The following is a 27,370-nucleotide window of genomic DNA, read 5'->3' as shown; positions in this document are numbered from 1 at the left end:
TTAGATCAATGACTACTGGGATGATAGTCGAACATGGTGGAATGAGTTAAGATGTTGTCAATAATGTATCAAGAACGATTATTATAATTGAGTCTGCACTAATCTTCACAATCAAATTGATCTAAATATTTTATGCCATTGGATGCTTTTCTTTAATGCAGCTGAAATTCCTTGTTGCTGATTCTTGCTAATCGGGCATTAAAGGAGCTGCATGCTGACAAATCTGGTGCATGTGATTTTACCAGTTTTGCTAAGCCTTCTTTTCATGTCAGGGCAAGGTCTGTGTAAGGGATTGGATGTTCTTGTATGTTTATAAATTATTCAATTATGTTAGTCCCATGGCATTTTTTGACTTTCATGGAAATTAAACCTAGGTTATACAAATGCAATGTCATGTGGGTAAATTGCTTGAGAAAATTACTGCAGAATTCATTGTGTTATAGGTTAAGATTTTGATAGGTTATCTGGTCATGCCTTCTTGTACAGAATGCCTATTTTCACACTCCTGTTCTTAAATCTCGCTGTCACTGTCATGTTGTGAAATATCCACTTGTTTCTACATGTTATCTTGTCCTTGCTCACTAAACTAATATCAATTGTAACAAGTAAGATTGCCCAATACCTCATTAAGACCTCATTTTTACATATTCTCCAGGGTTGCTGCCTGACCCGCTGAGTTACTCCAGCACCTTGTGGCCTTTTGTGGTCTCCCATATCAACTCCTGTTTGTCAGCTATAAAAACCTGGATGCAACATAACTTCCTCAAACTCAACAGCGATAAGACAGAATTCCTCCTCATAGGCTCCAAAGCCACACTCAGCAAAATCAATAACCCCACTCTCACCATCGACGGCACCACTGTCTCCCCATCTCCCCAGGCCCGCAACCTTGGCGTGATCTTGGATTCCACCCTCTCCCTTGAGCCTCACATCCACCATGTCATTAAAACCTCCTTCTTTCATCTCCGCAACATGGCCAAACTCAGACCCTCTCTCACACCTCCCGCTGCTGAAAGACTCATCCATGCCTTCATCTCCTCCCGACTGGACTATTGCAACTCACTTCTCCTTGGCATCAGCTCCACCTACATCAACCGACTCCAACTGGTCCAGAACGCAGCTGCCCGACTCATCACCCACACCAAATCCTGGCATCACATCACTCCAGTCCTCAAAAAACTTCACTGGCTTCCCATCTCCCACCGGATCACCTACAAAATCCTGATCCTCACCTACAAAGCCCTCCACCATCTGGCCCCCCCCCATATCACACTGACCTCCTCTCCCCCTACCAACCCTCACGATCCCTCAGATCCACATCAGCCGGTCTCCTCTCCATCCACAAGTCCAACCTCCGCAGTTTTGGGGACAGAGCCTTCTCCAGGGCAGCTCCCAGGCTCTGGAACTCCCTCCCCCAACTGATCCGCAATTCCGTGTCCCTCACCATCTTCCAGTCCCGCCTCAAGACCCATCTCTTCACCTCTGCCTATCCTTAGCCCCACGTCCCCCTCCCTTTTCATCTGTGCATTAATTGCCTCATATTGTGTTTTGAATTGTATTCTGTCTTTACTTTGTGTACTAGTCATGTCTCTACTATTTATTTCATTCCCCTTACATGTTTTTCCTCTACCTGCTAAATTTTTGTAAGGTGTCCTTGAGACTCTTGAAAGGCGCCCATAAATAAAATTTATTATTATTATTATTATTATTAACCAGCAGCTGCAGTTCGTTCCACAGAACTGTTTCCGATTGCAGCATCTGCAGTTTTATTTGTTTTTCTTTATTGTTGATTTCACTGCAACTATTCTTTAAGGTATGAGAGCCAGCAGATGCTAGAATCTTGAACAAAAAATTAAGCTGCTGGAGGAACTCAATGGGTCAGGCAGCATCTTCGGAGGATGAATGGATATGTCACAGGTTGTACCCTTCTTCAGTCTGAGATCCTTTGGGTCAAGACCCTTTTTCAGTTTGTAGATGGATCTTGACCCAAAACATCCATTATTTTTTCAGGTATGCCTACCTTGATGAAGTTGTCCTCTTCTCTTCAATAGGAATTCCATCGGTTTTACTCCCGAAAAAGGGTTGCTGACATAAAACATTGACTGCTTTTTCTTTCCACCATTTGGTGCTTGACTGGCTACATTCTTACAGCATTTCTGTCTGTGCATATGCACTCATAGGTTATGTAGGCAATTTGTGAGTTCTGCATGACCAAACCCAAACTCAACCTCTGCCAGCTATACATGTATAAACCTGCATTCATTCACCCTCGGTGCTAAAAGGCACCAAGCAAAATCCCTCCAACAGTTTTTCCAATAGTAGCAATTTTTTAGGTGCGATATTGCACTGGACAAGACCACTTACAATCCATGAATTATATTGCCACTAGAGTTTTATTTAAAGGAAAAGTGTGTTTGATTTGTGTTCTTTAATATTGATTCACTGTGTTTATTTCTTAGAGAAGTAACTCCTGGCATGAAATCAAATGGGTTACAGGAACCCTTTAAATGAACTTTTATAGTGGCTCATTGGGTCTTAAATGACCTGAGTTATGGAAATCTGATTTTTACACAAATTCTCCCATATGATGTTAAAATAATTTTAAAGATAGTAATAATACTACATGTTTCATGGTATTCATTAATGACTGGATACAGTATATATCTGCTTGGATTTATTATGGGTAGTGTTGGTGTGATTATTCAAATAAATGTGTACAGAGTGACATTCTATGGGTTATAATAGACAATAGGTGCAGGAGTAGGACATTCGGCCCGTCGAGCCAGCACTGCCATTCAATGTGATGATGACTGATTATCCACAATCAGTACCCCGTTCCTGCCTTCTCGCCATATCCCTTAACTCCGCTATCCTTAAGAGCTCTATCTAATTCTCTCTTGAAAACATCCAGAGAACCAGCCTCCACCGCCCTCTGAGGCAGAGAATTCCACACACTCACAACTCTCTGTGCGAAAAAGTTTTTCCTCATCTCCGTTCTAAATGGCTTACCACTTATTCTTAAACCATGGCCCCTGGTTCTGGACTCCCCCAACTTTGGGAACATGTTTCCTGCTTCTAGCATGCTCAAACCCTTAATAATCTTATATGTTTCAATAAGTTCTGGAACTCTCTGCCACAGAAGGTAGTTGAGGCCAGTTCATTGGCTATATTTAAGAGGGAGTTAGATGTGGCCCTTGTGGCTAAAGAGATCAGGGGGTATGGAGAGAAGGCAGGTACGGGATACTGAGTTGGATGAAACTTACAAAATTCTTAAGGGGTTGGACAGGCTAGATGCAGGAAGATTGCTCCCGATGTTGGGGAAGTCCAGGACAAGGGGTCACAGCTTAAGGATAAGGGGGAAATCCTTTAAAACCGAGATGAGAAGAACTTTTTTCACAAAGAGAGTGGTGAATTTCTGGAACTCCCTGCCACAGAGGGTAGTCGAGGCCAGTTCATTGGCTATATTTAAGAGGGAGTTAGATGTGGCCCTTGTGGCTAAGGGGATCAGAGGGTATGGAGAGAAGGCAGGTACGGGATACTGAGTTGGATGATCAGCCATGATCATATTGAATGGCGGTGCAGGCTCGAAGGGCCGAATGGCCTACTCCTGCACCTAATTTCTATGTTTCTATGTCTATGTTTCTATGATCAGCCATGATCATATTGAATGGCGGTGCAGGCTGGAAGGGCCGAATGGCCTACTCCTGCACCTATTTTCTATGTATCTAAGTTTCCCTCTCATCCTTCTAAATTCTAGAGTATACTAGACTAAATGGGACCCGTTGGGCCCCAGCATCACACGGGAGGGCTGGTCACCAACGTAATATTCCACCTCTCCACCAATTCCAATATTGCTCGCCAGTTGTCTGTTGTGCTTGTATGGGTGTTGTGGGCCAAAGGTACTGGTTTCCAGAGGGCTAGTATAGACATTGTGGGCCGAATGGACTCTTGGGCTGGCATCCAACTGTTGCAACGATTTTAAAAGCCAAGCCAAGGCAAACAATTGGGCTGCAGCCACCTTGACAACCAAAATTCATTTTGTGAACAAAACCTTTTTAAAAAGGCGAGGTAAACAATTGGGCTGCAACTACCTGACAACCAAAATTCATTTTGTGAACACAAACACTTTAAAAAGTCAAGGCAAACATTTGGGCTGCAGCTACCTGACAACCAAAATTCATTTTGTGAACACAAACTTGTTAAAAAGGCGAGGCAAACAATTGGGCTGCAGCCACCTGACAACCAAAATTCATTTTGTGAACACAAACTTTTTTTAAATGCGAGGTAAACAATTGGGCTGCAGCCACTTTACAGCCGCATCGAGGGGACTCATCGTGGAGTAGACGTGCGTTCAATGTTATTCGCAGCTCAGAGAGCCGTGACTCTCTCGCTTCCTGGGTCTGGCAGAGACTGAGTGAGGGACTACACTTCCAGGTTTTATAGTTCCCCCCCCCCCCCCCCCCCCCACTGCCGCCAGAATGAGAGAATGCAAATTTAAAAAAAACATTAATATCTCTCAGATTTTTCATCGATGGGAAAAATCCTCCGGTCCGGGAAGGTGGAGGGGTGCTGTGAGTAAGGTGGCCAAAAATGACGGCCGTAGGTCGCGGCGTTCTCCCGGAAATCACAGCACAGTGGGCCAAAATCGGTCAAGATCAGACTTTTAGTAATATAGACAAGCCCAGCTGCTCCAATCTATCAATATATGACAGTCCAGGAATTAACCTCATGAACCTACAGTGCACTCCCTCAATAGCAAGAATGTCCTTCCTCAAGTTTGGAGAGCAAAACATCACACAATACTCCAGGTGTGGTCTCACTAGGGCCCTGTACAACTGCAGGAGGACCTCTTTGCTCCTATACTCAACTCCTCTTGTTATGAAGGCCAACATGCCATTCACTTTCTTCACTGCCTGCTGTACCTGCATGCTTACTTTCAGTGATTGATGAACAAGGACCCCCAGATACCGTTGTACCTCCCCTTTTCCCAACTTGACACCATTTAGATAATAATCTGCCTTCCTGTTTTTGCCACCAAAGTGTATAACTTCACATTTATCCACATTAAACTGCATCTGTCATGCATCTGCCCACTCACCCAACCTGTTCAAGTCACCCTGCATCCTCATAGCATCCTCCTCACAGTTCAAACTGCCACCCAGCTTTGTGTCATCTGCAAATTTGCCAATGTTACTTTTAATCCCTTCATCAAAATCATTAATATATATTGTAAATAGCTGCAATCCCAGCACCGAACCTTGCGGTACCCCACTAGTCACTTCCTGCCTGTCTGAAAGGGACCCGTTAATTCCTACCTTTTGTTTCCTGTCTACCAACCAATTTTCTATCCATGTCAGCACCCTATCCCCAATACCATGTGCTTTAATGTTGTCCACTAATCTCCCATGTGGGACCTTATCAAATGCTTTCTGAAAGTCCAGTACACTACATCTACTGGCTCTCTTTTGTCCATTATCCTGGTTACATCCTCAAAAATTTCCAGAAGATTAGTCAAGCATGATTTCCCCTTCGTAAATCCATGCTGACTCGGACCAATCTTGCTACTGCTATCCAAATGTGCTGCTATTTCATCTTTAATTATTGACTCCAGCATTGTCCCCGCCACCAGTCTACCCAACACCATTTCCTGCCTAATGTGAATCTCCTTCAGTTTCTCTGCCACCCCAGATCCTCTGGCCATTAGTACACCAGGAAGATTGTCTGTGGGTTCCTTAGTGAAGACGGATCCAAAGTACCTGTTCAACTCATCTGCCATTTCCTTGTTCCCCATAATAAATTCAACCTTTTCGGTCTTCAAGGGTCCAACTTTGGCCTTAACTATTTTGTTTAGTCTTCACATACCTAAAGAAGCTTTTACTATCCTCCTTTGTAATCTTGGTTATCTAACCTTCCTACCTCATCTTTTCTCCCCGTATTGCCTTTTCAGTTATCTTCTGTTGCTCTTTAAAAGTTACACAATCCTCTGGCCTCCTGCTCATCTTTGCTATGTTATACTTCTCTTTTAGTTTTATACTGTCCCTGACTTCCCCTGTCAGCCACAGTCGCCCCTTTCTCCCCTTGGAATCTTTCTTCCTCTTTGGAATGAACCAATTCTGCACCTTCTGTATTATTCCCTGCCATTGTTGTTCCACTGTCATCCTTGCTAGAGTATCTTTCCAATCAACTTTGGCCAACTCCTCCCTCATGGCTCCATAGTCCCCTTTGCTCAACTTTAATACCAACACCTCCGATTTACCCTTCTCCCTCTCACATTGTAGATTAAAACTTATCAAATTATAGTCACTACCTCCTAATGGCTCCTTTACCTCGAGTTCCCTTATCAAATCCAGTTCATTACTCAACACTAAATCCAGAATTGCCTTCTCCCTGGTAGGCTCCAGTACAAGCTGCTCTAAGAATCCATCAAATCTGCACTAAGAATCCATCCATTAAGAGGCACTCCACAAACTTCCTTTCTTGGAGTCCAGTTCCAACCTGATTTTCCCAGTCTGTTGAAAGCTCCCATAATAACTTTAGCATTACCTTTGCGACATGCCAATTTTAACTCTTGATTAAACTTGCACCCTATCTCCAGTCTACTGTTTGAGGGCCTGTAGATAACTCCCATTAGGGTCTTCTTACCCTTACATTTCCTTAGTTCTATCCATACTGACTCTACATCTCCTGATTCTATGTCACCCCTCGCAAGGGACTGAATTTCATTCCTCACCAACAGAGCTACTCCACCCCTTCTGCCCACCTGTCTGGCTTTTCGATCGGAAAAGTGAATATTCAGTTCCCAGCCCTGGTCCTCTTGCAGCCATGTCTCTGTAATTCCCACAATATCATACTTGCCAATTTCTAACTGAGCCTCAAACTAGTCCACTTTATTTATTATACTTTGCGCATTTATATACAACACTTTGACTTCACCTCCCCTCTCACAATTTGGGAGTCTTTTGTAACTTTTCCTGTATTCACTTTCCCCTTTAACTCCATCATTATACTCCCAATATGTCAATCCCTCCCCCTTATGTTTGTGACTTACAGAGAAATTGGCTTCGGAACAGTTCTCAAGAATGGAACGTTTACAATCTATACAGGCGGTCCCTGGATGTGTGTGATAACTTTAGTGGTTACTTCTCATTGTTTCTATTTTGTGAACAAGCATTTTACATTCCATGTGCACAGAAAAAAACCCTTTTGGTTAGAGGCATAACATATAGTTGGAAAAATATATGTCATTAAATGTAGATAAAATAATATACTGGACACAACAGGGGAGAGAATATCACTGCAACACTCAAATAGCAGGCATTGCTACCTTACCCTGCAGTCAATCGGGTTCAATCCTGACCTTTTCAGGTGTATGTGTGGAGTTTGCACATTCTCATTGTGGGTAAGAAAGGACTGCAGATGCTGGTTTAAATCGAAGGTGGACACAAAATGCTGGAGTAACTCAGCGGGACAGGCAGCATCTCTGGAGAGAAGGAATGGATGATGTTTCGGGTCGAGATCCTTCTTCAGACTGATGTCAGGAGAAGTGTGCGGGACAGAGATAGAATGTACTCGGAGACAGTAAGACTAGTGGGAGAACTGGGAAGGGGGGGGGGGGGGATGGAGAGAGGGAAAGCAAGGGCTCATTGTGGGTGCATGGGTTTTTTCTGGGTGTTTTGATTTTCTTCCACAGATCAGAGATGCTAGTTGGTACTTTAATTGGCAATATACATTCGGCCAGTGCAGATGGATGACAGAAGAAGCGTGGTGGATGAGGGGTGGAGGGGTAGTCAGAGTGGGAAGTTGCTGGGAATCCAAAAGGGAAAGAACGGGATGAGTGCTGGTTTAAGGTAGATGGGTATTTGATGGTTGACAGGGAAGCGGTGGATTGAAGACCGTGTTTACATGTGTATGTTTTTGTGACTCAAGATTAATGAAGGTGAAGGATCACCATAGTTGTTGCTTATTGGTTTCCACATGAACACAGATATCATTAGTCTGATCTTAGAGACTAATCTGATGGAACCTAAATTAATTACTCGGATATTGCCCCATTGATGGGCACATGCAGCATCTTAGTGTTTCAATGGGACTCCCACTCATTTATTTATCATTAATGCTGGTTTAAACCAAAGATGGATGCAAAAAGCTGGAGTAACTCAACGGGACAGGCAGCATCTCTGGAGAGAAGGAATGAGTGATGTTTCGGGTCGAGACCCTTCTTCAGACTAGAGATTTGTATGAAGAGAGACAGAGATTTGTCTGCCTACAGGGATGAAGTCCAAAAACTGACCGTCTGGTGTACCGAAAACAACCTGGTACTAAACCCATCAAAGACAAAAGAACTTGTCGTTAACTTCAGGAGGAAGAGGAGAGAGGAACCTGCTCCCTTATACATCAAAGGAGACATGGTGGAGAGAGTCAACGACTTTAAGTTCCTGGGAATAAACATCTCCCAGGACCTCAAATGGCAAATGAACACCGTCACTCTCTTGAAGAAGTCTCATCAGCGGCTGTATTTCCTGAGGTCTCTACTGGAGAGCTAACGTCTCACAGCCGCTGCTGCTGTCCTTCTATCGATGCGCCGTGGAAAGTATCCACACCTATGGAATCCTGGTGTGGTTTGCCAGCTGTACTGTGGCTGAGAGGAGGGCGCTGCAGGGAATTATAAAAACTGCGCAGCGCATTACAAACGCTAACCTTCCCTCCTTGGATGACATATACAAGGCCCGATGCTTGCGCAGGGCCATAAATATCAAGAAGGACACATCCCACCCTGCCAACCACCTTTTTACTCTGCTACCCTCTGGGAGGCGATTCAGGTCTCTGCAGGCTCGCACCGGTAGACTAAAAAATAGTTTCTACCCATGTGCGATAAAAGAGCTTAACTCCAATAGTGAACACTGGGAAGCAAGAAGTAACTTCGAGGAATACCGCTAAATTCTTTTAAACTCTTTTAAAAATGTATTTATTATTTTGCTATTAACTGTACATATGTGTATTGGTTGTCGTGTTGTATTTCTTTTAACGGAGGAGAAGCAAATTGAATTTTGTTGCTCAGTTTTGTGCAATGACAATAAACATATTCAAATTCAAGTAAGTTTATAAATGAAAAAAGTACACTTCTTTTGTTTATAGAGACAAAGATAGAAAAAACAAAGATTTTAAAAGAGAAAGGTGAGTGAAGAAATATTTAATCAACACAACTACAAGAATGATAATATTTCAAGAACTCGAAGGAACAACTTTATAATAAGCACAAGGCTTTGCATAAACTATTGCAAATAGCAGTTAATTGGATTACTCATTGGCTTTCACAAAACCTTCTTTCATTAAAAGGAGGCGGCAAATTGCAAAGAAACCCACTGAAGAATTTTGTGAAGATTTTATTAGTTCATTCTTTCATTTTCATTAAAGAGGAAATCATGTTCCCCCTTATGGAAATCCAATTTTACACAAATTCTTCCATATGATTCTATGACAATTTTCAAGCTATTATTAATAATAATAATAATAATAATAATATGTTTTATGGTATTCATTAATGACTGGACACATTCAATTAATGTGTAGGGAGGAACTGCAGATGCTGGTTTGAACCAAAGACAGACACAAAAAACTGTAGTAACTGTGGGTCAGGCAGCATCTTTAGAGAAAAAGAATAGGTGATGTTTCGGGTTGAGACTCTTCTTCAGACCTTAATCATTAGATTAATTATGAGTAGTGCTGGTGTGATTATTAAATGAAATGGAAGAATTTTGGCAAGTGTCTGGAGTGATTATGTTAAGGGTTACAGCAGAAATTAACTCAGTGATGAGAAATTGGCTTACGACTAGTTTTCAGCAATGGAGCCCTTATAAACTATATAAGCAATCCCAAGATATGTATGAAAGCTTTCATAGTTCCATCTCATTGGTACAACTGTGTGTGTTTCACTTTAGGAACAGCATGCTAAATTCCCTGTATGCATAAAAATCTTTCCTTTTTGAGAGATATGTCATTCAATGTAGATTTAATAACAGACTGACTGGAGACTGGATACAACAGGCGAGGAAATATCACTGCAACACACAGCAATACTAAAATACCTGGTATTGCAGCCTTACTGCTTCAGTGACTCAGGTTCGATGCTGACCTCTTCTGCAGTCTGTGGACATTCTGCAGTCTGTGGGTGCATGTGTTTCTTCTAGGTGTTTTGATTATCTTTTACATATCAAAGAGGTGCTAGTTGGCATGTTAATTGGCTATAGCACATTCTTCTAATGCGGATGGATGGCAGAAGAATTATGGATGGGTGAGTGGTGGTGAGATGATGAAAGGAGAAGTAGATGGGAATCCAAGAGGGAAAAGAATGGGATTAGTGCAGGTTTTAGTTAGATGGGTGTTTGGTTGGCAGGGAAATTGTGGGTCAAAGGGCATGTTTCCTTGCGTATGATTATGTGATCCTAAGATTAATGACGGAGGTAGTTCATCCCCAGTGAAGGAAAAGCAGAGTTGTTGCTTGTTGGATTCCACATGCACACAAAGTGCAGGGGTCTGATCTTAGATACTAATCTGATAAAACCTAAATTAATTACTCATATGTTCCCCCCATTGATGGGGACATACTGCAACTTGGTGTTCCAACAGGACTAACGCATTTTTTTCTAACATTGAGAGCACTTAAAAACCTCACAGAGTGTCTCCATGTGTCCCTATTCTATAAATTGTTTTCAAAATGTTTTTTGGGAGAGTAGAAAGCTGTGCACCCTACAATGTGGACGTATACCCAAACCACAGTGAAATTTGTATCTCTCCTGTTGTAAGGATATTTGATACCAAAGTTCTTTTTCTTGTTTATAGAGTCAAAGAAAGAGAAAGCAAAGACTTTAGAAGACAAAGGTGAGTAAAGAAGTCTTGAATCCACGCCTATCTACAAGAACGATGATATTTCAGAAGTTCAAAAGATCAATATTATTATAGACAGTTGGATACTGGAAATAACAATTAATTGGATTGAAAATTGGATTTCACAAAATTCTCTAATAATAATAATAATAATAATAATAATAATAATAACGTTTCATGGTATTTTTTAATGATGGGATGCAGTATATTCTCCATTAGACTAATTATGGGTAGTCACAAAATGCTGGAGTAACTCAGCAGGACAGGCAGCATCTCTGGAGAGAAGGAATGGGTGATGTTTCGGGTCGAGACCCTCTTGAAACTGTCCCACTGAGTTACTCCAACATTTTGTATCTATCTTTGATTTAAACCAGCATCTGCAGTTCTTTCCTAGAGTTAATTATGGGCAGTGTTGGTGTGATTATTCAATAAAATGGAAGAATTACAGCAAGTGTTTGTAGAGTGATGTTATGGGTTGTAGAGTGGTGAAATGGACTAGCAGCAGACTAGTTATAACAGGTGAGGAAATATTATTGCAATACCAAATTAGCTGAGCAATGCCGCTTTACCTCTCGAGTGACGCAGGTTTGATTCTGACCTCTTCTTCTGTCTGGGTGGAGTTTGCATATTCTTGTAGTGGGCGCATGGGTTTCTTCTGGGTGCTCTGGTTTCCATCCACATTTTAAAGAGATGCTGGTTTTTATGTTCTGCCCGAGCAGATGGATGACAGGAGATTCATGGGTGGGTGAAGGGTGCAAATGTGGTGAGAAGGAAGTTGGTGGGAATCTAAGATGGAAAATAAATGGGCGGAGTGCAGATTTAAAGTAGATGGATGCTTGATAGCTGGTACAGAAGTGATGGGTCAAAGGGTATATTTCCATGCTTATGATTCTGTGACTATGATTTGTGAGAAAGATAGTTTCTTCACAGTGATGGACCATTAGGGTTGTTTGTAGTCTACACATGTGGACAGAGAGAAAGGGACTGACCTCAGATATTAATCTGATGGAACCTAAAGCAGACTCAGATGTTGCCATTGATGAACACATGCAACATTTTGGTGTTCCAATATGAATCCCAGGTGTTTCAATGGGACTCCCACTCATTTATTTACCATTGAGAGCCTTAAAATGTTGCAATGTCTCCAAATGTCCCTATTCTACAAATTGCTTACCACAATGTCATTTGAGAGAATTGAAAACTTCATTTTTCTGCACGCTATAACACGGAACTCAAGTACCCAAACCACAGTTACATTTGTATGTTTCCTGTTGTAAGGATATTTTTCAATGAAAAATGCCAAATTTCTCTTGGTGTTTATAGAGTCAAAGAAAGAAAAAACAAAGACTTTATTAGAGAAAGGTGAGTGAAAATATATTTAACATTCACACATCTACAAGAATGATAACTTTTCAGGAACTTGAAGGTACAACATTATTTTAATTTTATTGTAAATTAGAATTCACGAAACCCTCTTGATTGAGAACACACAAAACATGACAATGTAATAGAAGTATAAAGAAAGATCTTGCCAGGACTCGAGGGCGATGAGCTGCAGGATAGATTGGGCAAGCTAGGACTTTATTCCTCGGAACGCAGAAGGCTAAGGCGTGATCTTATGAACGGGGAAATCATGAGGGGAATTGATAGGGTGCATGGACAGAGCCTTATACCCAGGGAAGAGGAACCAGAGGGCAAAGGTTAAACTGAGAGAGGAAAGATTTAATAGGAACCTGAGGAGCAATGTTTTCACTCAAAGGGTGGTGGGTATATGGAATATCCCTCCATTCTCTACACAGTCAAATGCCTATCCAAATGTCTTTTAAATGTCATTATCATATCTGCCTCAATCACCACCCTCTGTGCTTCACACATCTCCTTTAAACTTTGCCCCTTTCACCTTAAAGTTCTGCCCTCCAGTATTTGATTTTTCCATTCTGGGACGATAATTCTGACTGTTAACCTTATTGTTATATGTAAAATTTCTAAATAAGTGTTATATGTATAATTTCTAAAACTTTACTAACCATTTTTTTTTGTAGAAATAATAAAAGAAGAGCATAGAAAACTTTCAACCAAACCAAAGGAGAAAGGTAATTAGGTATATTATGCAATCATGGAAATAAAGTTACTAAATTTCAAGTTTGTGAACAAGTGGAGTTGCTACATGAAGCCTGCTGGACCCCATGAGACCAGAACATCATATTAACATGCTTATGTTTTTCTTGCCCTTCCATTAACATGTGTGCCCTGGAACACAAGGGAAAAGAAGAGTTGCCTAGAATTCAATTAATTCTTGGAATTATGTGGTTTCGTTTTTTGCTTATAGTTCCTCTTTAACTAGAATAATCTGTCAATAGAATTGTTATTAAGGCCGTTCAACTCTGTGCTATCAACCTGCAGGAGAAATGCAGCTCGTCTGACTCCTCAGCTATTTTCCTTTGGCGCTGCAGTTTACTTCTCTCAGATCCTGATTCCAATTACCTTATGAAAGTCTCAAATAAACCTACCTCTACCAACTTGTCAAGCAATGCATTCCCATATATAATCACTCACTCACTGTGTGATAAAAATACTTTTGCTCCCATCATCTTTTCCCAGTCATCTTAAGGCTATGATCTTTGATTCCCCACCTTCCACTATGGGAAGAACCTCTCCTTATCTTCTCTGTCCAGACATTCCTTTATTCTGAAAACAGCTATCAAATCTCCTCACAATCTTCTTTTTGCACAATTTAATATTTGTTTTCCATTTTGTTAAATATGTATTCACTTTAGATTAGTCCAAAGTGGCCTGAAAATGCCATTGCTATTAAATTAAGACGTGGATTAATTTATATCAAATAATTGATTTCAGATGAATTACTGTTATTTGCAAAATTTGTAAAACATTACCAACTATTTTCCTTATAGAAATTGAAAAAGAAAAGCAGAAAAAACCTTCAACCAAACCAAAGGAGAAAGGTAATAAAGTTTATTATGCAATTGTGGAAACAACATTCGTAAATTTTAAGTTGATGAACATTCGGATTTGATGGGCAAGAAATGACTAACTGCTACATGAACCCTGCCCAAGACAATGAGACCGAACATCAAAATTAAATGCTTTTTCTTTCTTGCCCTTCCAGCCAGCCATGTATCCAGCAATACATAAGAGAAGATGTGTTGCCTCGTATTCCATTTATTCCTCTGTTTATGTACAGTAGTTCAGATCTCTGCTTATAGTTCATCTTTAGTACATTAACTAGAATGATTTAGCAACAGAGCTGGTATTATGGCCATGCTAGCAAACTGTATGAGAAATTCAGCTCCTCTGACTACTCGGCTATTTTTCTTTAGTGCTGCTGTTTATTTCTCTCAAATCCTTATTCCACTTCCCTTTTAAAAGCCACAAATAAATCTGCTTCACCCAGTTTGTCATGCAGTACATTCCCTTATCTAATTGCTCATTGTGTGAAAAAAATCACCTTTTCCCAATCACCTTTTCCCAATCACCTGAATCTATGATCTTTGAATTTCCATCTTCCACCATGGGAGCAAATCATCTTAATCTTCTTTGTCCAGACCTTCCTTTATTCTGAATATCAGATCTCTTCCTGTTCTTCTTTGATTTTACAACGACAATCACAACTTTTCCAGCCTTTCCCAAAAGATTTTCATCCATAGAAACATGCGCACATTTTCTTTCTACAACACTCCTCTCTCCCAGATCCTTCAATCCTTCCTAAGGTCAAATGGCTTGAACTGGATACAAAACTGTTGCCAACCTGGTGTTTTATAAAGTTAACCAAACCTTCTGCAATTTTGTACTCTCTGCTTCTGCTTGGGAAATTTAGAATACCGTAAGGTTTAAAAATAATCTCCTCTCCCTGCATTGTCACCTTGAAAGATCTATCCATGGATGTGCCTGCTCTCTGCTCCTGTACGCTTTCAGATTTGTTCCTGCAGACTTTTTGTGTTGCTGTTTGAATAAACAAATAAAAGGGTATGATTATCCGTACAGACAGCACCCATAGTCGAGATCGAACCTGGGTCTCCGGTTCTGCAAGAGCCATCAACTCTATAGCCGCGCCACCGTGCCACCTGTGCCGGTCTTTAATGTTGTCCAACAAATAATTCTTAACATGCATAATTTCTAAAAGTTTACCAGCCATTTTCTTTGCAGAAATTAAAAAAGAAAAGCAGGGAAAACCTTCAACCAAACCAAAGGAGAAAGGTAATTAGGTTTATTTTGCAAATGTGGATAGAAAATTTCAGAATTTCAATTTTATGAATATGTGGAGCTGTTGGGCAGACATTACCAGCTCTTACGTAAAGCCAGTACTATAATATGAGACTAGAAAATGATAATACATTACGTCTTTTTACTATGCCAACGAGCTAGCCGTGTCCAGGAACATGTGGAAAAATAATTATAGTATTCCATATATTCATCTGCTCATGTGGTTAAGGTTTCTGCTTACAGCTAATGTATTAACTAGAATTATCTTTCAATAGAACTGTTATCAAGGTAATTCAACTCTATGTTAGCAACCTGCAGGAGACATATAGCTAGTACAACTTCCATAGTGCTGCAGTTTATTTTCTCAAATCCTGATTCCAATTCCCTTATGAAAGCTTTGATTAAATCTTCCTCTTCCACCTTGTCAGATAATAGAAACATACAAAAATAGGTGCAGGAGTAGGCCGGTCGGCCCTTCGTGCCAGCACCACCATTCAATATGATCATGGTTGATCATCTAATATCAGTACCCTGTTCCTGCTTTTTCCCCATATCCCTTGATTCCTTTAGCCCTGAGAGCTAAATCTAACTCTCTTGAAAACATCCAGTGAATTGGCCTCCACAACCTTCTGTGGCAGAGAATTCCACAGATTCACCACTCTAGCTGAAATTGTTTTTCCACATCTCAGTCCGAAATGGTCTACCTCTTATTCTTAAACTATGACCCCTGGTTCTGGACTCCCCCAACATCGGGAACATTTTTCTTGCATCTAGCCCGACCAATCCTTTAAGAATTTTATGTTTCTATAAGATCCCTCTCATCCTTCTAAATTTTTTGCTTATAGTTCCTCTTTAACTAGAATAATCTGTCAATAGAATTGTTATTAAGGCCTTTCAACTCTGTGCTATCAACCTGCAGGAGAAATGCAGCTCGTCTGACTCCTCAGCTATTTTCCTTTGGCGCTGCAGTTTACTTCTCTCAGATCCTGATTCCAATTACCTTATGAAAGTCTCAAATAAACCTACCTCTACCATCTTGTCAAGCAATGCATTCCCATATATAATCACTCACTCACTGTGATAAAAATACTTTTGCTCCCATCATCTTTTCCCAGTCATCTTAAGGCTATGATCTTTGATTCCCCACCTTCCACTATGGGAAGAACCTCTCCTTATCTTCTCTGTCCAGACATTCCTTTATTCTGAAAACAGCTATCAAATCTCCTCACAATCTTCTTTTTGCACAATTTAATATTTGTTTTCCATTTTGTTAAATATGTATTCACTTTAGATTAGTCCAAAGTGGCCTGAAAATGCCATTGCTATTAAATTAAGATGTGGATTAATTTATATCAAATAATTGATTTCAGATGAATTACTGTTATTTGCAAAATTTGTAAAACATTACCAACCATTTTCCTTATAGAAATTGAAAAAGAAAAGCAGAAAAAGCCTTCAACCAAACCAAAGGAGAAAGGTAATAAAGTTTATTATGCAATTGTGGAAACAACATTCGTAAATTTTAAGTTGATGAACATTCGGATTTGATGGGCAAGAAACGACTAACTGCTACATGAACCCTGCCCAAGACAATGAGACCAGAACATCAAAATTAAATGCTTTTTCTTTCTTGCCCTTCCAGCCAGCCATGTATCCAGCAATACACAAGAGAAGTAGTGTTGCCTCGTATTCCATTTATTCCTCTGTTTATGTACAGTAGTTCAGATCTCTGCTTATAGTTCATCTTTAGTACATTAACTAGAATGATTTAGCAACAGAGCTGGTATTATGGCCATGCTAGCAAACTGTATGAGAAATTCAGCTCCTCTGACTACTCGGCTATTTTTCTTTAGTGCTGCTGTTTATTTCTCTCAAATCCGTATTCCACTTCCCTTTTAAAAGCCACAAATAAATCTGCTTCACCCAGTTTGTCATGCTGTACATTCCCTTATCTAATTACTCATTGTGTGAAAAAAATCACCTTTTCCCAATCACCTTTTCCCAATCACCTGAATCTATGATCTTTGAATTTCCATCTTCCACCATGGGAGCAAATCATCTTAATCTTCTTTGTCCAGACCTTCCTTTATTCTGAATATCAGATCTCTTCCTGTTCTTCTTTGATTTTACAACGACAATCACAACTTTTCCAGCCTTTCCCAAAAGATTTTCATCCATAGAAACATGCGCACGTTTTCTTTCTACAACACTCCTCTCTCCCAGATCCTTCCATCCTTCCTAAGGTCAAATGGCTTGAACTGGATACAAAACTGTTGCCAACCTGGTGTTTTATAAAGTTAACCAAACCTTCTGCAATTTTGTACTCTCTGCTTCTGCTTGGGAAATTTAGAATACCGTAAGGTTTAAAAATAATCTCCTCTCCCTGCATTGTCACCTTGAAAGATCTATCCATGGATGTGCCTGCTCTCTGCTCCTGTACGCTTTCAGATTTGTTCCTGCAGACTTTTTGTGTTGCTGTTTGAATAAACAAATAAAAGGGTATGATTATCCGTACAGACAGCATCCATAGTCGAGATCGAACCTGGGTCTCCGGTTCTGCAAGAGCCATCAACTCTATAGCCGCGCCACCGTGCCACCTGTGCCGGTCTTTAATGTTGTCCAACAAATAATTCTTAACATGCATAATTTCTAAAAGTTTACCAGCCATTTTCTTTGCAGAAATTAAAAAAGAAAAGCAGGGAAAACCTTCAACCAAACCAAAGGAGAAAGGTAATTAGGTTTATTTTGCAAATGTGGATAGAAAATTTCAGAATTTCAATTTTATGAATATGTGGAGCTGTTGGGCAGAAATTACCAGCTCTTACGTAAAGCCAGTACTATAATATGACACTAGAAAATGATAATACATTACGTCTTTTTACTATGCCAACGAGCTAGCCGTGTCCAGGAACATGTGGAAAAATAATTATAGTATTCCATATATTCATCTGCTCATGTGGTTAAGGTTTCTGCTTACAGCTAATGTATTAACTAGAATTATCTATCAATAGAACTGTTATCAAGGTAATTCAACTCTATGTTAGCAACCTGCAGGAGACATATAGCTAGTACAACTTCCATAGTGCTGCAGTTTATTTTCTCAAATCCTGATTCCAATTCCCTTATGAAAGCTTTGATTAAATCTTCCTCTTCCACCTTGTCAGATAATAGAAACATACAAAAATAGGTGCAGGAGTAGGCCGGTCGGCCCTTCGTGCCAGCACCACCATTCAATATGATCATGGTTGATCATCTAATATCAGTACCCTGTTCCTGCTTTTTCCCCATATCCCTTGATTCCTTTAGCCCTGAGAGCTAAATCTAACTCTCTCTTGAAAACATCCAGTGAATTGGCCTCCACAACCTTCTGTGGCAGAGAATTCCACAGATTCACCACTCTAGCTGAAATTGTTTTTCCACATCTCAGTCCGAAATGGTCTACCTCTTATTCTTAAACTATGACCCCTGGTTCTGGACTCCCCCAACATCGGGAACATTTTTCTTGCATCTAGCCCGACCAATCCTTTAAGAATTTTATGTTTCTATAAGATCCCTCTCATCCTTCTAAATTCCAGTGAATACGCCCAGTCGACCCATTCTTTCATCATCATGCTTTCCCATATCTAATCACTCACTGTTTGAATAATATCCTTTTGCACCCATCATCTTTTCCTAATTACCTTAAATTCGTGATCTTTGATTCTCCACCTTCCTCTATGGGAACAATTTATCTCCATCTATGTTGTCCAGAACATCCTTTATTCTGAACACCTTTTTCATATCTCATTGCAATCTTCTGCCCAGTAATACCACTTTCCCTGACTTTCCCAAAAGATTCGCATCATAAGAAACCTGTTCAGTTTTCTTTCTGCACATCCACTTCCCCCACCCCAGCCCAACCCTTCCATCTGTCCTAACATCATTGTGGCCAGCTGTGGACACAATACTTGAGATGGTGCTTTATAACGTTGACCATATGTTCTTCACCTTTATACTTCATGCCTCTGCTTGTGAAACTCAGACCGTGTGGTTTATAAAGTATTTCCTCCTACTGTCCTATTGTCTTGAAAGAGATATACACAGATGCACCCGAATCTACTGTTCATGTAGCCTTTCAGAATTTTTCCTGTAGAGTTGTTAGTTTGCTGATTGAATAAGCAAATAATAGAGAAAGGTCTGTCAACTGAATATCCTTAATTGAAGACAAAACCTAAAAGAGTGGCTGATACAACAATACATCAAAAGGTTACCATTGGAGAGGATAAGTATCCTGTAATAAGTGACTCACTCCTGACCTCTATTTCTTCCACCCTTTACAAGACGTAAGTCAAGAGTGTGATGGAATACACTCCATCTGACTTGCTTAGTGCTTGGTACCATCTACTATAAGACAAAGCAGCCTGCTTAACTGGCAATTGATCAACCCCACCCCATAAACATTCATTCCTTCTACCACCAATCGCTAAGTAATGGGATGAGTGTTGGTTTATTGTTACATGTACTGAGAAACACTCAATTTGTCACTTGTACCGAGAATCACTGGAACACAAAGTTGGTTGTGTGCTATCTAGTCATCATAGTATATGTAAGTACTATCAAGCACAGTATACCACCTATAAAATGTACCACAGCGACCTTCCGAGGTTACTTCAACAGGAACCCTTGAGCATGTTACCTCCACAAAGAATGACACAGGCAGCAGGTGCATGAAAACATTACATGTAGGTTCCCCTCCCTGTCACACACCAGCCTGACTTAAAAATATATCAGCTATCCCATATTAAATTTAATTTGCCCACTCACTTAATTTGCCGTCTCTCTATATCCAGTTGCAGAATTACAGTATTCTCACCATAATCCCATCTTCCTAGATGGGTTGGAGGTGTCAGCAGGGAACAAGGGCTTTGGCAGCTGTTGGCAAGACTCTAATGGTGCAATTATTAAAACTGGGGCTGCACAAAAGGCTAGAATTTCAGAGGTTGGAAGTTAGAAAAAACTTATTGTGCTGGTAGAGTTTAAACAGTTAGGGAGGGACTGAGCATCAAAATAATTTTAATTAAAAATAATTCCTATAAATTTAACAATTTTAAGAGTTATTCACAGGATCTGTAAAATGTATTTATTGCCACTTCACAATTATCCATGAACTGAGCAGGATTTAAAGAGCCTGGAGTTATTCATTATGCAATAATGACAGGTTTCATTTTCATGAGGATATCAAGGTTTCAAGTTTTCAAGGTCAGTTTATTGTAACATGTACCAGTTAAGGTACAGTGACATTTGCGTTACCATACAGCCGTACTAAATGAAAAGCACCAAGACATCAGTGAACCAGTTGGGTTTAAAACAAAGTAAGGGTAATTTTATGATTACTATGATTACTCATTTAGCTCCACATTTGAACATATTTCTTAATCGGGACTCTAGCAGAAGCGAACCACTGCATTACTATACACCATCAGTCACAGCCCCGGACACAATGTTTTCTTGGTTTCACTAATTTGGCAGGCAGAACATGTACTATGTGCAGTTGCCATGCACCACAATGAATGCCTGGAGAATTTATGTTCGAACCTCTGGAATTCCTCTCCTGGTCCTCCATGCCACTAGACCTTGCTTTTCATAAATATTCATAAGTTATATGAGCAGAATTAGGCCATTCAGCCGATCAAGTCTACTCCACCATTCAATCATGGCTGATCTTGGCATCTCCACCTCCCTCTGCAATTGGACACTGGATTTCCTCACCAACAGACCACAGTCTGTTAGGGTCAACAACCTCACCTCCTCCACTATAACACTGAACACCGGCGTGCCACAGGGCTGTGTGCTCAGCCCTCTCCTCTACTCCCTCTTCACCCATGACTGCATCCCTAAGAATGGCTCCAATGCCATCATAAAATTTGCCGACGACACCACGGTGGTAGGACTGATCAGTGACAACGATGAGTCAGCCTACAGAGAGGAGGTCCAGCACCTGACAACCTGGTGTGCCAACAATAACCTCGTCCTCAACTCCAAGAAGACGAAGGAAATTATTGTTGACTTCAGGAAGAACAGAGGGGGCAGACATGCCCCCATCCATATAAACGGGACTGAGGTGGAGCGCGTCTCCAACTACAAATTCCTCGGGGTACACATCTTGGAGGATCTGTCCTGGTCCCTCAACACCTCCAAGCTGATCAAAAAGGCGCAGCAGCGCCTTTACTTCCTGAGGAGGCTCAAGAAAGCTCACCTGTCCCCCCAGATCCTGACCAACTTTTACCGCTGTACCATCGAAAGCATCCTGACCACCTGCTTCACGGTATGGTACAGCAGTTGCACCGTAGCGGACAGTAAGGCACTACAACGGGTGGTGAAAACCGCTCAGTACATCATCGGTGCCCCGCTCCCTGCCATGGATGCCCTCCACCGAAAACGGTGTCTGAGACGGGCCGGGAAGATCATCAAAGACCCCTCCCACCCTAACCATGGACTGTTTGCCCTCCTCCCATCAGGGAGGCGGTACAGGAGCCTCAGGTCTCGTACTAGTAGGATGAGGAACAGCTTCTACAACAACACTATCACATTGCTGAACTCGGAGTCCCACCGATAGATTTCTCCAGTCTCTCCGTCCACATTGTTTGCTTATTCTGTATTTTTATTTCTATATTGCACTATTACGACGGACTGACGCTAAACTGCATTTTGTTGTACCCATACTTGTATCTGTGCAATGACAACAAAGTTGAATTGAATTGAATTGAATCTATCTTTCCCTCTCAACCCAATACTCCTGCCTCCTCCCCATAACCCCTGACACCCGTACTAATCAAGAATCTGTCATTCTCCACCTTAAAAATATCCATTGACTTGGCCTCCACAGTCCACTGTGGCAATGAATTCCACAGATACACCACCCACTGACTAAATACATTTCTCTTTTTATTTAAAATGTTTGTTCAAACCAAGTATTTGAATAAACATTTTGTTATTTATCCTAGTATTTATTTTTGTGTTTTGGTATCAGAATCTGTCAGATAATAATCTCTGGGATATTTTACTGTTGTTTACTTTTACTTGCGTAATCTTCAAGTGCAACTTGTTCTGTATGATTCAGAATACTCTGTGAAATGTTAGATTCTCATTGCAAAATATATTATTTTTCTATTTTGTTCAATACATTTCACTTTTGTTCTGGGATTGCCCTATGAAAACCTTGATTAAAGGTGCTTCTTCCACCTTGTCAGGCAATGCATTCCTATATTCAATCACTCATTGCCCTGAAAATATAATTGGTGTCAAATTAAGATGGACTTCAATGTTGTCAGGCAAATAATTGTCATATGCATAATTTTTAAAACGTTGCCATTCATATTCTTTGTAGAAACTAAAAAGGAAAAGCTGAGAAAACCTTCAATCAAATCCAAGGAGAAAGGTAAATTTGAAATTTATGAGCGTGGGGTTGATGGGCAAGAAAAGACCAGCTGCTATATGAAACATGCCTTACACCATGGTTCAAAGGGCCGAATGGCCTACTCCTGCACCTATTGCCTATTATCTATTATCTATAAACTAGAACATCATAATGAAATGCTTCTTTTTTCTTGGTCAACCAGTCAGCCATGTGTCCGTGGACACATGGAAAAAGAAGAGTTACGTAGAAACATAGAAAAATAGGTGCAGTAGTAGGCTATTCGGCCCTTCGAGCCAGCACCGCCATTCAATAAGATCATGGCTGATCATCTAAAATCAGTACTCCATTCCTGCTTTTTCCCATATTCCTGGATTCCTTTAGTCTTAAGAGCTAAATCTAACTCTCTTTTGAAAACATCCAGTGAATTGGTCTCCACTGCCTTCTGTGGCAGAGAATTCCCCAGATTTACCACTCTCTGGCTGAAATTGTTTTTCCTCATCTCTGTCCAAAATGGCTTTCCCTTTATTCTTAAACCGTGACCCCTGTTACTGGACTCCCCCAACATCGGGAACATTTTATCTTGCATCTAGCCTGTCCAATCCTTTAAGAATTTGATGTTTCTGTAAAATCCCTCTCATCCTTCTAAATTCCAGTGAATACAAGCCCAGTCGACCCATTCTTTCACTGCCTGCTGTGGCACATAATTCCATAGATTCACAACTCTCTGGGTGACATTTTTTCCCTCATCTCAGTCCTAAATGGCCTACCCCTTATTCTTTTGTTGCTTAGAATTGCTTAGAATTAGAGTTGCTTAGAATTCCATTTTTTCCTATGCTTGTGAGGTTCTGGGATAGAATTGGGATGGGAAGGGGCAGCACGGTGGAGCAGCGTTAGAGTTCCTGTCCTATAGCGCTTGCAGCGCCGGAGACGTGTGTTCGATCCCGACTACAGGTTCTGTCTGTATGGAGTTTGTACGTTCCCCCCATGACCGCGTGGATTTTCTCCACGATCTTCAGTTTCCTCCCACACTCCTAAGACGTACAGGTTTGTAGGTTAATTGGCTTGGGTTTGTATACTTGGTATAAGTGTAAATTGTCCCTAGTGTGTGGAGGATAGTGCTAATGTGTGGGGATCGCTGGTTGGTGCGGGCTCGGTGGGCTGAAGGGCTGTTTCTTATCTCTAAACTAATATAAACTAAATTGTTATCATTCAAGCCTGTGCTGGCAACCTGCAGGAGAAATGTAGCTAGTCCAACACCTCAGTTATACCATGGTGCTGCAGTTCACTTCTCTCAAATCCTGATTCCAATTCCCTCATGAAAACCTTGATTAAAGGTGCTTCTTCCACCTAGTCAGGCAATGCATTCCCATATTCAATCACTCATTGTGTGAATTAAATACTTTTGCACCCATCACTTTTTCCCAATCACTTTAATTTTAAGATTGTTGATTCTTCCCCTTCCACAACAGTAACAATATCTCTCTGTTGAGACATTCCTTTATTCGGAACAGTTTTATCAAAACCTCTTCTGATCAGCAAAACCAGTTTTCCCTGACTTTCCCAAAAGATTCTCATCGCCTGAAATGTGCTCATTTTTTTACTGCTCAACCTCTGCCTCTCCACCCAGCACAACTCTTCCATCCCATCCAAGGTCATGGTGGCCAGGTTTGGACACAATACTTGACATGCTCTGCTATATTGCCGACTGCATTGATGCTATCTCCTGCACCCATGCAGAACTCACTGAGTTCATCCATTTCACCACTAATTTCCATCCGGCACTCAAATTCACCTGGACCATTTCTGACATCTCCCTATCGTTTCTAGATCTCATCGTCTCCATCGCAGGTAACAGACTACTGACCGACATCTACTACAAACCCACTGACTCCCATAGCTATCTTGACTACACTTCTTCTCACCCTGCTTCCTGTAAAGACTCTATCCCCTACTCCCAATTCCTCCGTCTATGCCGTATCTGTGCCCAAGCTGTATGCAGTTGCCGTGCACCATGATGAATGCCTGGGGAATTCATGATCTAAGCTCGGGAATTCTATCCCAAAGCCTCCATGCCACTCGACCTTTATTTACTTTAAACAGATCATTATTTTTCCTAGTATTTATTTTTGTGCCTTGATATCAGATTCTGTCAGATAATGATCTCTGGGATATTTTACTGGTGCAATCTTCAAGTGCAGCTTATTCTATATGATTCATAACACTATGTGACAGGTTAGAGTTTCCATACATTCTCATTGCATTGTTCAATATCTTGTTCATTACGTTTAACTTTTGTTCAGGCCTAATTGCCCAGATATCAAATTAAGAAGGTATTTAATGTTATCCGACAAATAATTCTTACATGCATAATTTCTAAAAGTTTAAAAGTCATTTTCTTTGCAGAAATTAAAAAAGAAAAGCAGGGAAAACCTTCAACCAAACCAAAGGAGAAAGGTAATTAGGTTTATTTTGCAATTATGGATAGAACATTTCTGAATTTCAAGTTTATGAACAAGTGGATCTGTTCGGCAGAAAATGACCAGCTCCTGTGTAATGCCAATACTATACTGTGAGACCAGAAAATGATAATAAATTGCTTATTTTTACTTGGCCAACCAGCCAGCTGTGTCCAGGAACACGTGGAAAAAGAGTCATAGTATTCCATTTATTCATCTGCTTATGTGGTTTAGGTTTCTGCTTACAGTTCCTCCTTCGTACATTAACTAGAATTATATATCAATAGAACTGTTATCAAGGTCATTCAACAAGGTTTATTCACAGTCATGTTAGCACTGTGTGAATAAAATCCACCATCACCTTTTACCAATCACCATAAAGTTGTGACCATTGATTCTCCACCTTCCACTATGGGAACAATTTCTCTCTATCTATGCTGTCCAGATCCCCCTTTATTCTGAACACCTTTATCAAATCTCCTCGCAATCTTTTGTCCAGTAATACCACATCCCCATACTTTCCTGAAAGAATCTCATCGTAAGCAACCTGTTCAGTTTTTTTCTGCACACACCCTTCCCCCACCCCACCCCAACCCTTCCATCTGCTCGAACGTCATTGTGGCCAGATGTGGACACAATACTTGACATGTGTCGTCCGGTATTTTATAAAATTGACCATATGTTCTTCACTTTTGTACTTCATGCCTCTGCTTGTGAAACTCAGTGTGGTTTATAAAGTGTTTCCTCTTACTGCCTATTGCCTTGAAAAAAATATACACAGATGCACCAAAATCTTCTGTTCATGTAGCCTTTCAGAATTATTCCTGTAGAGTTGTGGGTTTGCTGTTTGAATAAGCAAATAATAGAGAAAGAACTGTCAACTGAAAATCTTTAATTGACCACAATCACTCTAAACCACAAAGGAGTGGCAGGTATAATAATCAATCAAAAGGTTACCAATGGAGAAGATAGATTTCCTGTAGCAAGTCACTCAGCTACAGACATCGCAATGCCTTTCTACCATCTACAAGACATAAGTCAGGAGTGGGATGGAATACACTCAACTTGCCTTGATGAGTAATTATAAAGAATTCCAATAATTTTTAAAGTTATACACCTGATCTGGACACTGCCTGTAATTTTTGTTGCTTCCAATTATCCTATAACTGAGCAGGATTTAAAGAGCCCATAGTTATTCATAGGGCAGACTACATGAGGATTACAAGTTTCCTCTCTTCATCAGTGAACTAGTTTGGTTTTCCAACAAACTGATGGTAATTTTGTGAATTGGCATCTAAGTGAGCTGCCCGCTAGCACACACCTCCAGCTTGAAGGCCGTTTAAGACACAGCAATTGTTTTCTGGCTTTGACCAATATGGCAAGTAGCCATGCACCACGATGAATGACTGGGGGCTTCATGCTAAAAGCTCGGAATTCTAACCATAAGCCTCCATGCTACTTGACCTCTATGTTCTTTAAAAGGATCATTAAAACCAAGTTAAACAAATTATTTGGTTATTATCCTAGTATTTATTTTTGTGCCCTAATATCAGATTCTGTTAGATAATGATCTTTGGGATATTTTACTGTTAAGGGCCTGACCCATTTACAAGATTTTTTGGTGACTTGCTGGCACCTATCACAGTCGCAGCAGGTTGCTGAAAATTTTCAACATGTTGAAAATCCAGCGGCGACTAGAAAAAGGTACGACTCTTTAGGCGACTGCTGACCACCAAACATGTCAAAGCTCCAGACTGTCAAAGCTGCCACAGCCAGACATAAAAACTGTTTTATTTACATGAGTAGTAGCTCTACTCAATAACCAAAAATCTGTAGCCTCCTTTTGCCAATAAACTTAAACTTATTCAACTTATTCAAGTCCATTTGCCCAGAAATTGTCATTGATATCAAATTGAGAAGGACTTTAATATATGTCAGACAATTAATTCTTACATGCATAATTTCTAAAGGTTTATCAGTCATTTCCTTTGCAGAAATTAAAAAAGAAAAGCAGAGAAAACCTTCAACCAAACCAGAGGAGAAAGGTAATTAGGTTTATTTTGCAAATGTGGAGAGAAAATTCCTAAATTTCAAGTTTATGAACAAATGGATCTGTTGGGCAGGTGAAGACCAGTTGCTGCATGAAGCCTGCCCTATACCTCTGTAAGATCAGATAATAACAACAAATTGCTTATTTTATCTTTCTTTGATCAACGTCCCTCAACTTTAATTCCCTCCACCACCCATTTTAGTTTAGTTTATTGTCACGTATACCAAGGTACAAAGAAAAGCTTTTGTTGCGTGCTGAGCATTCAGCGAAAAGACAATACATGATTACAATTGAACAATCCACAGTGTACAGATACATGATAAAGAGAATAACATAAATAATGTTAATGTAAGATAAAGTCGA

The 27,370-nt window shown here is 40.4% G+C and overlaps 1 protein-coding gene across 1 annotated transcript in view; it reads left to right on the top strand.

Annotated features, from left to right (window-relative positions):
- Window positions 1-27,370, top strand: part of trdn (triadin) — a 353,412-nt gene that overhangs the window by 216,430 nt on the left and 109,612 nt on the right. Inside the window, exons 36-41 of the mRNA XM_033022051.1 lie at window positions 12,927-12,977; window positions 13,797-13,847; window positions 15,049-15,099; window positions 17,785-17,835; window positions 24,905-24,955; window positions 26,952-27,002. Of these exons, the coding sequence (XP_032877942.1) occupies window positions 12,927-12,977; window positions 13,797-13,847; window positions 15,049-15,099; window positions 17,785-17,835; window positions 24,905-24,955; window positions 26,952-27,002 (306 nt within the window). The remainder of the gene's footprint in view (window positions 1-12,926; window positions 12,978-13,796; window positions 13,848-15,048; window positions 15,100-17,784; window positions 17,836-24,904; window positions 24,956-26,951; window positions 27,003-27,370) is intronic.

The sequence above is a fragment of the Amblyraja radiata genome, chromosome 5 (assembly GCF_010909765.2).
Source record: "Amblyraja radiata isolate CabotCenter1 chromosome 5, sAmbRad1.1.pri, whole genome shotgun sequence".
Lineage (NCBI taxonomy): Eukaryota > Metazoa > Chordata > Chondrichthyes > Rajiformes > Rajidae > Amblyraja > Amblyraja radiata.
This window is presented reverse-complemented; position numbering and strand designations above follow the sequence as displayed.